At 41.2% G+C, this 10,721-nt stretch overlaps 1 protein-coding gene across 3 annotated transcripts in view; it reads right to left on the bottom strand.

The window, feature by feature from the left end:
- Positions 1–328: 328 nt before the first annotated feature.
- ATF1 (activating transcription factor 1) overlaps positions 329–10,721 on the bottom strand; it is a 31,063-nt gene continuing 20,670 nt past the window's right edge. For 2 of the 3 annotated variants that reach the window (XM_040340809.1, XM_040340810.1), the window contains exons 3-8: positions 9,696–9,821; positions 9,509–9,606; positions 8,168–8,286; positions 4,923–5,096; positions 4,626–4,785; positions 329–1,691 (exon numbers count right to left, since the gene is read on the bottom strand). In XM_040340809.1, the coding sequence (XP_040196743.1) occupies positions 1,547–1,691; positions 4,626–4,785; positions 4,923–5,096; positions 8,168–8,286; positions 9,509–9,606; positions 9,696–9,821 (822 nt within the window). In that variant the 3' untranslated portion in view covers positions 329–1,546. The remainder of the gene's footprint in view (positions 1,692–4,625; positions 4,786–4,922; positions 5,097–8,167; positions 8,287–9,508; positions 9,607–9,695; positions 9,822–10,721) is intronic. The other variant, XM_040340811.1, reaches the window with a different exon arrangement.

The following is a 10,721-nucleotide window of genomic DNA, read 5'->3' as shown; positions in this document are numbered from 1 at the left end:
AATCTCAATGTACAGAAGTCCAATTATAGCATCAATTTATTAAAAACTTTAACCACTGGTAAAGGCCACACTAGATAGAAAATCCATTATTTTTTAGACCCCTGTACATGAGCAATTGGGAGAAACTGACTAGTGTATCAACTCCATAGCCAAGATCAGCCTTTTAGTACCAACCTCAAATAGGAAATATTGTGGTTAGAGTTTTGCACAGCAGCAACTGTATTCTGTTTTACAGACAGACAATCTAGTTTAAATAGAGATACTAGTTAAGATTGCTAATTTCTGTGGTGTTAAAACTAAATAAAAAACAAACACTGAAACAATACAATTAAGTAAATAATCACACATTTATTTATAGAAATGTAAATCATACCTGGTAGCCAAAAAATTTGAACACAATTCAAAAATGTACCCTTTCCCACCCAGTAACCAGCAACAGGTCAACTGGATGAATTAAGAGCCATCTGGCTATTAAGTTAGGTGACAAATGTAATAGTCAAAAATACCCTTTAAAACCCTGATGGATACTTCATAAAGTAAACACCACAAACATAATTACAATATTGCCAGCCAAAATGAGCATTTACTGTAAAAGTTATACTTTATAGTAAAAGTAAGCCTTAACCTGAAACTGTGACTAACCAAAAGAGGTAAAATATGTACATACAATTACAATAAAAAAAAAAACACTGTTACATGAGAAAAGATGTTCCACTTTCTGTCAATCCTTTATTTTACCACATTAAAGAGAACCTATCATGTCAAATTGCAATATCTAACATTCGTACTAGAGGCTGAGTAAAAGCTGAAATGCAGTGCATCAATACAGTCACACCAACATTTCATGAGGAACATCAACGGCAAATATCTTCTTAATTGACTCTGCCCATGAAATGCTAACAGCACTATACTGGATTATCATTCAAAAACACATGGGGGGGTCTATGGTGCAAAACAAGATCCCTCCAGAGGGATGGAGATTTCTTAGAAACACAGCAAGCATGTTTTGTGCCAGTAAATGGCAGCTCAGTCTCACCCAACTTATCTGGCCAGATGGTGCCAACTTCAAGTAAATATTGAAGGGGGGGGGGGGGGGGGGGGAGTGACAAAATATGTCCGATAGGTCCACTTTAACCAATTCTATTACACTTAGAAGTAGGGCTGGTCATGGCTCTCCATCTGGTGTACTAAAAATCCCAGCATACTGCTGGCTCAGACTTGGTTTACAAAGTCAGACAGCCATAGGTTGCCGAGTCTAATTCATATCATTTGAGACCGATGTCTAACACACATTTCATAAATTACTCTTCTCTAATGACCAACTAAAGTTCTTTTTAATATATATATATATTTTTTTTTTATTTAACCTTTGACAATCAAATATTCCATGATTAGCACATGGTGGCCAATCTCAATACGCCGCCTCTTTAAAAGTTTGAAGACTAAATAGAAAAAAAAGGCTTTACCTGTGGCCTCATGTAAAATTTAGAAAATTTTGGTATAAAAGAAAAACTCATCTAAAAAGGTAGATAAACTAACAAAAAGATTAAACTGTTTTGTGACAGTACAAATCTTTTAAAGTCTTTAGCTCTTCAATTAATGTTTTGTTTTGATTTTCAAGCACTGCAACTCTGTTCTCCAAGCATTTAACATATTCCTTCTTTTTCCTCCGGCACTCTCGGGCAGCCTCCCTGCAAGTCAAGGACACATCATTAGTACACTTATCGAATCTAACAAAACATGGCATGAGGCAAAAATGTAGACATTACAACTTTGTCAACTAAAGAAAAATTGCATCAGGTTTGAGAAGGTAAATCTTTATTTACAATCTGAACAGAAAGCTGTAAAACAGGGTAGTCCAACCTGCGGCCCAAGACGGCTATGAATGTTGTCCAACACAAAAATGTAAACTTACTTAAAATGTATATCGGTGATCGCTAGCTTGTGATCTGCCCGACTTTTTCTGCTCATCAGCTATCCTTATTGTTGGTGTATTTTATGCCCCTTTAACCACTTAAGGACCCATTTACGCCGATATACGTCGACAGAATGGCATGGCTGGGCACAATCACGTACCTGTATGTGTCTCTTTAAGCCCAGCCGCGGGGTCGCCGCCGGTGTCCCGCGATCGGTCACCGGAGCTGAAGAACGGGAAGAGGTGTGTGTAAACACACCTTCCCCGTTCTTCATTGTGGCACTGTCAGTGATCGTCTCTTCCCTGATATAGGGAAAGATGATCACTGACGTCACACGTCCAGCCCCACTACAGTTAGAAACACATATGAGGTCAGACTTAAACCCTACAGTGCCCCCTAGTGGTTAACTCCTAAACTGCAATTGTCATTTTCACAGTAAACAGTGCATTTTTATAGAACTTTTGGCTGTGAAAATGACAATGGTCCCAAAAATGTGTCAAAATTGTCCGATGTGTCCGCCATAATGTCGCAGTCACGAAAAAAAAAAATAAAAAAAAAATTTGCCATTAGTAGTAAATTTTTTTTATAAAATCCCCTATTTTGTAAACGCTATAAATTTTGCGCAAACCAATCGATAAACGCTTATTGCGATTTTTTTTTAACCAAAAATTACATATCGGCCTAAACTGAGGGAAAAAAAAGTATTTTTTTTTTCAGATCTTTTTTGGGGATATTTATTATAGCAAAAAGTAAAAATAATTGAATTTTTTTCAAAATTGTTGCTCTATTTTAGTTTATAGCGCAAAAAATAGAAACCGCAGAGGTGATCAAATACCACCAAAAGAAAGCTCTATTTGTGGGAAAAAAAGGACGCCAATTTTGTTTGGGAGCCACGTCACACGACCGCGCAATTGTCAGTTAAAGCGACGCAGTGCCGAATCGCAAAAAGGGGCAAGGTCCTTTACCTGCATAATGGTCCGGGTCTTAAGTGGTTCGACAATTTAAAGTCAGCAGCTACACATACTGTAGCTGCTGACTTTTAACATTAGGACACTTACCTGTCCTGGAGTCCATCGATGTTCGTCACCGCAACCGATATTAACATAAGGTAAGGGAACACGTCAGTGTAGCCTTTCGGCTTCATGGCCGGGTCCCTACTGCGCATGTGCTCTCACTGGCCTGGCAAAAGGGGAGCCGAGCTGCTGATGTACTTTGCCGTGGCCCCGTCTCCCCGAAGTGGGTAAGGGGACCATTCAAAAAACAGGTCCCCGTTCCCCCCTAAAAAAAGTACCAAATGTGTGTGTGTGGGGGGGAACGAATAAGCACAAGTTCCACTTTTGGGTGGAACTCCACTTTTACCACAACTTTGAGCGGTGATATCTGAATGATGCCTGCAGCTACAGGCATCATTCAGATATCGCGTCTTCAGCCGGCGATTCTCTGCACGATAAGAACGATCAAAGCGGCAGTTCCGCCGCTTAATCGTTCTTATAGGCAGCGGAGGGGACGTCCCCCTCCATCTGGTGCTTCTCCGGGCTCTCCCGTGCCATTGTGGGCCCGGAAGAATGAATCGGCCAGCGCTGGCTGGGAAGCAGAGATGATGGTCACCAGTCATCTCTATGACTGTCGGAGGCCCGGGCGCGACGTTATGATGTCACGCCCGGGTACCCGGAAGTAAACAAAGCTGCAATCGCAGCTGTCTGCATGAGATCTGTGAATTTTTTTTCACAATCTCATGCTTATTAGCCTGGAGGAGAGATGTGGGGTCTTATTGACCCCACATCTCTCCATAAGAGGACCTGTCACAGTGATTCCTATTACAAGGGATGTTTACATTCCTTGTAATAGGAATAAAAGTGAAGTAAAAAAAATAATAATTTTGAACGCCCCAAACCCCGGTAGCTCACGCTCAGAAGCGAACACACATTCAAGTCCCGCCCACATATGTAAACACCGTTCAAACCCCATATGTGAGGTATCGTTGCGTGCGTTAGAGCTTGTTCAACAATTCTAGCACTTGACCTCCTCTAACTCGAAAATAGTAACCTGTAAAAAAAATTGAAAGTGTCTATGAAGATTGTTTAAGTACCGAAGTTTGGCGCCAATCCATGAGTGTGCGCAATTTTAAAGCGTGACGTTAGGTATCTATTTACTCGGCGTAACATCTTTCACATTATATAAAAAAATTGGGCCAACTTTACCGTTTTGTTATTTTTTAATTCATGAAACAGTTTTCCCCCCCATAAAAGGCGTTTGAAAAATGATTGCGCAAAGACCGTGCGAGAAAAAAAAGTTGCAATGACCGCCATTTTATTCCCTAGGGTGTCTGCTACCAAACATTTATTTATATATTTTTTTTGCTAGAAAATTATTCAGAACCCCCAAACTAATAGATAGATAGATAGATAGATAGATAGATAGATAGATAGATAGATAGATAGATAGATAAATGTTTGGGGTTCTGATTAATTTTCTAGCAAAAAAATTGTGATTTTTACATAAAGGAGAGAGAAGTGCCAAAATAGGTCCGGTGGTTAGGGAGTGCGAGAACCTACAAAAACTGGGCTGGGAACTGAGAAATTGATATGCCCCTGCCCCCTCTGCCCACCAGGTATACAACTTCTGGCGTAACCTTGCTCACATTTTGCAATAAAATATACATATAGAAGTTTAGAAACATCAGATTATGTTCTCTGCTTATCTTCTCACCTGTTTTTCATTAATCTTATTTCTCGCTTTAGCTGTGGGTCATCGCTCTTTGGAGTTTGACAAGACAGTGTAACAGGAGAAGTCATTACCACAGTTTGTGGAAGGGAGGTGGTGGTTGATGTGGTCCGTATCTGGTAAGCTTGCATGTCTCCCGAAGCAGCTAAAAAAAAAAAAAAAAAAAAAATATATATATACAATATATAAAAAATTTAACATCATTGGGCAAAACATAACCCACATTTATGAATTCAATGATTACCACTTTTTCCTGGACCAGAGTGACAGGACATTACTTACTCTGTACAACCACCTGGTTGCTTGGAACAAGAATCTGTTGGCCATCAGATGTCTGGGCATACTGTAGTATAGTTGTACCACCCTGGTTACTGCCAGCATTGGACATTAATGTCTGCAACCCTTGTACTCCATCTGTCGCAGCAAGCTGGAGCGTTCCATTGGGAGCAATAGTGACTAGAAGGTACAGAATGAGATTATATTAAAACCGAGACAATCACTACAAAATTATATTTTTATGGCACTGTGCAAAATGACATACAAAAAGTGTAAACATAAAAAAAAAAAAAGTGTAAAAACACGAAAAACTAACAAGATTACCTTGCAAATATACAGGTGAAAAATTTGAATATCGTGCAAAAGTTAATTTCACTAATGCAACGTAAAAGTGGAAACTAATATACGAGATAGACTCATTAAATGCAAAGCAAGATAGTTCAAGCCGTGATTTGTCGTAAATGTGATGATTATGGCTTACAGCTCATGAAAACCCCAAATCCACAATCTCAGAAAATTTGAATATTGTGAAAAGGTGCAATATTCTAGGCTCAAAGTGTCCCAATCTAATCTGCTAATTAAGCCTCAACACCTGCAAAGGGTTCCTGAGAATTTAAATGGTCTCTGTCTGGTTCAGTAGGAATCACAATCATGGGAAACACTGCTGACCTGACAGTTGTGCAGAAAACCATCATCGACACCCTCCATAAGGAAGGAAAGCCTCAAACGGTCATTTCAAAAGAAGTTGGATGTTCCCCAAAGTGCTGTAACGAAGCACATTAATAGAAAGTTATGTGGAAGGTAAGTGTGGAAGAAAAAGGTGCACAAGCAGCAGGGATGACCGCAGCCTGGAGAGGATGGTCAGGAAAAGGCCATTCAAAAGTGTTGGGGACTTTCAAAAGAAGTGGACTGGGGCTGGAGTCAGTGCATCAAGAGCCACCACACACAGACGGATCCTGGACATCGGCTTCAAATGTGGTATTCCTCTTGTCAAGCCACTCCTGAACAACAAACATCAGAAGCGTCCTACCTGGGCTAAAGAAAAACAGACCTGGACTGTTGCTCAGTGGTCCAAAGTCCTCTTTTCTGATGAGCAAATTTTGCATCTCATTTGGAAACCAAGGAACCAGAGAATAAAGAAAGAATGGAGAGGCGCACACTGCAAGATGCTTGAAGTCCAGTGTGAAGTTTCCAGTCTGTGTTGATTTGGGGAGCCATGTCATCTGCTGGTGTTGGTCCACTGTGCTTCATCAAGTCCAGGGTCAACGCAGCCGTCTACCAGGAGATTGGAGCACTTCATGCTTCCTTCCACAGACTAGCTCTATGGGGATGCTGACTTTATTTTCCAGCAGGACTTGGCACCTGCCCACACTGCCAAAAGCACCAAAACCTAGTTCAATGACCGTGGCATTACTGTGCTTTGCCAGCAAACTGGCCTGACCTGAACCCCATATAGAGAATCTATGGGGCATGGCCAAGAGAAAAATGAAAGACGTGAGACCGAACAATACAGAAGTGCTGAAGGCCGCTATTGAAGCATCCTGGTCTTCCATAACACCTCAGCAGTGCCACAGGCTTCCATGCCATGCCGCATTGAGGCAGTAATTGCTGCAAAAGGGGCCCAAACCAAGTACTGAGTATATATGCATGCTTATACTTTTCAGGAGGTCAGATATTGTTCTATGTACAATCCTTGTTTTATTGATTGCATGTAATATTCTAATTTTCTGAGATTGTGGATTTGGAGTTTTCATGAGCTGTAAGCCATAATCATCACAATTATGACAAATCACAGCTTGAACTATCTTCTTTTTCATGTAATGTCTATCTCATGTATTAGTTTCACCTTTTAAGTTGCATTAGTGAATTAAATGAACTATTGCACAATATTTGAATTTTTCGAGTTTCACCTGTACTTATAATTTCAAACATTTCTCAACCACTGCTTCCCTCCTGCAGCTTTACAGCTGTCACAGTGGGGTCGATTTACTAAAACTGGAGTGTGCAGAATCTGGTGCAGCACTGCATAGAAACCAATCAGCTTCCAGGTTTTCTTGTCAAATCTTAAAATTGAACAAGCTGAAGTTAGAAGCCGATTGGCCAATACGTACAGCTGCACCAGGTTTTGTACGTTTTGGGAAAATCGACCGCAAAAATCATACTTACCCATGGGGATGCAGCATCAATTCAATGCTGCATCTGTCCACTGCCTCTATATCAAGAGCACTGGAGAGGCCTGATCAGTGGTCTTTGATCGCTCAGCTCTCAGGTCCGTTCTGAGCACAAAGCTGTCAGTCACCGCTCTGCCTCTCCAGAGCTCAGTGCGTGCCAGACTGAAGGGGGCAGGAACAACCGGCTCAGAGATATATTTAAAAAATATATATATATTATTTATTTATTTCGAATCTCCCAAATTTTTGGCTGTTAAAAGAAAACGAATAGCAGGGGAAGTCCCAACTGTTTCAGTGCAAATTACCTGAGGGGGAATATGCTCAATCACTGAAAGATTTCTTCTCACATCCTGTGGGGTATACAGGACAGAAGTGAAGAGAAATCGCTCCAAATCCTTCAGTCAGGAGTAGAGCAGTGCACATGAGCTGGCAAGAAACATTCTGATAGGAAGAAAGACAGTGAACAGAGGGGTGCAGGTACTCCTTCACTGTATAACCACAAGCTGGAAGAAATGAGGTGAGCATGGTGTATTTATGTTTTAACTGTAAAAAAAAAAAAAAAAAAAAAACACAAAAGGCAGGCCACCAATGTGGCCCTGCTGGCGTATCTATATTTCAGGAATGGATGGACAGAAATGTAAATCTCTCTCCAGGTAAAACGGCTCTCATGTGTATCGCACCAAGATATTTAGGTGTTCTGTAGGCTTGAGTTCAGCTTTTAGGATCAGTTCACACCTGGGCGATTAGAATCGCGGGTGAAATGTCCACAATTCCAAATGGCGGGATGCATGTGTGACGCCATTACTTCTTAATAGCACCCTAGTCGCGCCACGATTTTACTGCGATTGTCGAGCTGCAATCACAGGGAAATTAAAATGCGCAATGCGATTTTCCACACAGCGCGATTGGGGGTGCCATTGAGAAGTAATGGCATTGCACAAATGTCCCTCGATTTGGAATTGCAGACAGAATCATGTGAACGGAGCCTACAGTATAGCTAAAGAAAACAATATTGGGATAGGGGGAAAAAAAAGTGATTTCCCTTTAATGAACTGTACTATTCTGCAATTTAAATCTCACCATACTGTCCAGAGCTGGTCTGATATATTGTAGTGGCAGCAGACATTTGTGCAACAGTTGTTCCTTCGTCTTCACGTCTATCTTCAGTGTCTTCAGAAGAGAGATCTTTTAAAATTTGCCTTTTAAATAATAATAAAAAAAAAAACACACATTTAAAAATATAAAAAAATACTTAATACCTTTATAATAAAGCATCAATACCATGGTCTATTTCCCAATCTGAAATATAAGTAAAGGGAAACAGGAAAAATTACTCCTCTTTCTAGACCAGAAAAGGTTAATGTGAAAAAGTCACCTTTCGTGGCAATGGACCGGCACCTCCCTGATCCCCGCTGTGACAGCTATCATGGTTCTTCTCCCTCCTCGCTAGCTGTCACAAGGAGGAAAAAAAAAAAAAAGTGGCCAAGCAGGGCACTGTCCACGTCACCAATCGACAGGGCACTGTGCATGGAAATCTACAAGGTCCAGCAGCCTTTGCGGCTGTCGGTTTGTAGTTGTAAATGAACTACCTTCTACTCATGCTTCCTGTCAGATTAAGCATTTCTCTAGAATTTCCAAACTTATTATATACTTTTGGAGTAAAAAGCTAAACACATTTAAGGTATTCGGGTTAAAACATGCACTACAGATAGATTTAGCCATTGTGATATAGAACAACTTAATAAATAGGAAAAGAAAAAAAAATATTGCTTTTTGACAAACAGAAGTGCAACTTAAAAAAAAAAAGAAAAAAGAAAATAAATGCTCGTTTGTCACCAAAACCATGCAGCTCACGAAAACTGACAAAAAGATTTTTGTTGACTAAATTACCACTGAAATGTGGTTTGTCGAAATGTTTTATTTAATGAAAGTCAGCAGCTACAAATACTGCAGCTGGTGACCGTTAAAATACGGACATTTGCCTGTCCAGGGCACCCGCAATGTCCTCACCCGAAGCCGATCTATTCCCCTGGCTCTCGAGTGGAGGTGCCGCCAACTATGGTAAGGGAATCACAGCCTGGTTCCCTACTGCACATGTCGCTAACTGGTCCCCGCTTCTTCTGCGACCTGTGTCTCCCAGAAGACCGGGGGGGGGGGGGGGGGGGGGGTGCAAGGGTGGGCGTACATGGCATAGTTCGTCCCGGAGCTTGCGGCGATCTATGCCCAGAAGTGGGAGCAAATACCTGGATTAGACAAGTATCTGTTCCCCCCTTAAAAAGGTGGCAAACGTGACACCGGGTGGGGGCGGTTCTGAAAAGCGAAATGTTCAATTTTTGGGTGGAACCCCGCTTTAACTGTCCATTTTTACCAGCCCAAACCACACATCTAAATTAGGCCTAACAGCTTTGAGTTTCCACTTACCCATATGACAGCCGATGAGATAAAATGCGGGTTTTCCTGGGGGTGTCAATACTGTCACACGAATCCTGAGAGTCCTCACTTTCTGATATTGAAGAAGCCTACAGGTGAAGAAATTGGCATATTTTATTGGTTATGTGACTTCAATCCTACACAACACAGACCAAGATTATCTGTTAGAAGCAATTACCGTTGACGGAGCAACCTGAGGAGAATGAATGACCGATGACTGTGCTGACTGAATTACACCCTGAACTTGGACTTGTTGATCCCCAGGAAGAACAACAGTCACGGGAGCTGTGCCTCTTAGAGACATCTAGAACAGGATGGCAGTTATGAAAGCAGTTAACCAAAGAGTAAATACAGTGTATAAAAGACAAACTAAATCCAGTGTATATGACCAAAACATTAGTGCTCATATGCAAGTAAGGACTTGAGCCAATAGATCTACTACTGAGAAAACATGGCTGTCATTATATGGTCACTGGAAGCCTCTCTATACACACAGTTAAACATAATCTGTTCACACTGGTTTTGCTCCTGGAACTACTTATAATTGTATAGTATTGTGATATCTCCAAGAGGTCATGCACACTGCTGGAATAAACATTTTCAAGCTCTTCTGAGCCGTTTGGGGCACTAGCTCCTCTCAAAAGTGAGAGTTGTGGGTTTTTTATGCCTGTAGTAGCATATGCCTGAAAAAGACAAAGTGTGCATGGACACTCTGGCTAACATGGAGGGGAGTTTCTAGGCAGAAAAAAAAAAAAAGTTCAAAAGCTGCAGGAGCTACAATGTGCATGAACCCTAAGATAGTTCTGAGTCCTTGTTGAATACTGGGTTGTGATGTTTTTTATGAATGGGTAATGGTGGTGTTGCCCTTGGTGTGTGGTGCTGTGGACCACTCTAGTGTTGTTATATCACGTATATGAGTGACATTTATATTGGTGCCAGGTCGGATCCATTTCTTGCAAACCCCCCAGGCTTCGCACTTTACATGCAATACATTTTTGTTGGCCATTATGGTTTGCATTTGATTGTGTGTGCACAAAGCATGTATCTGGCAGAACTGCAATCAGGAGAGACCAGTCACAGTTGTGCCTTATAAATGTTCTCGGAAACTGCATTTTAAGGAGCGACCTGTCCCGTGTTTGCGAGTCATGAGGAGGCGCTAGTGCAAAACGCACCCCCTACTTCCAGTGTCTGAGTTGCCGTTTTT

This window comes from Rana temporaria, chromosome 2 (genome assembly GCF_905171775.1).
Source record: "Rana temporaria chromosome 2, aRanTem1.1, whole genome shotgun sequence".
Lineage (NCBI taxonomy): Eukaryota > Metazoa > Chordata > Amphibia > Anura > Ranidae > Rana > Rana temporaria.
The sequence above is the reverse complement of the archived record's forward strand: the minus strand, read 5'-3'. Positions and strand labels throughout refer to the sequence as shown.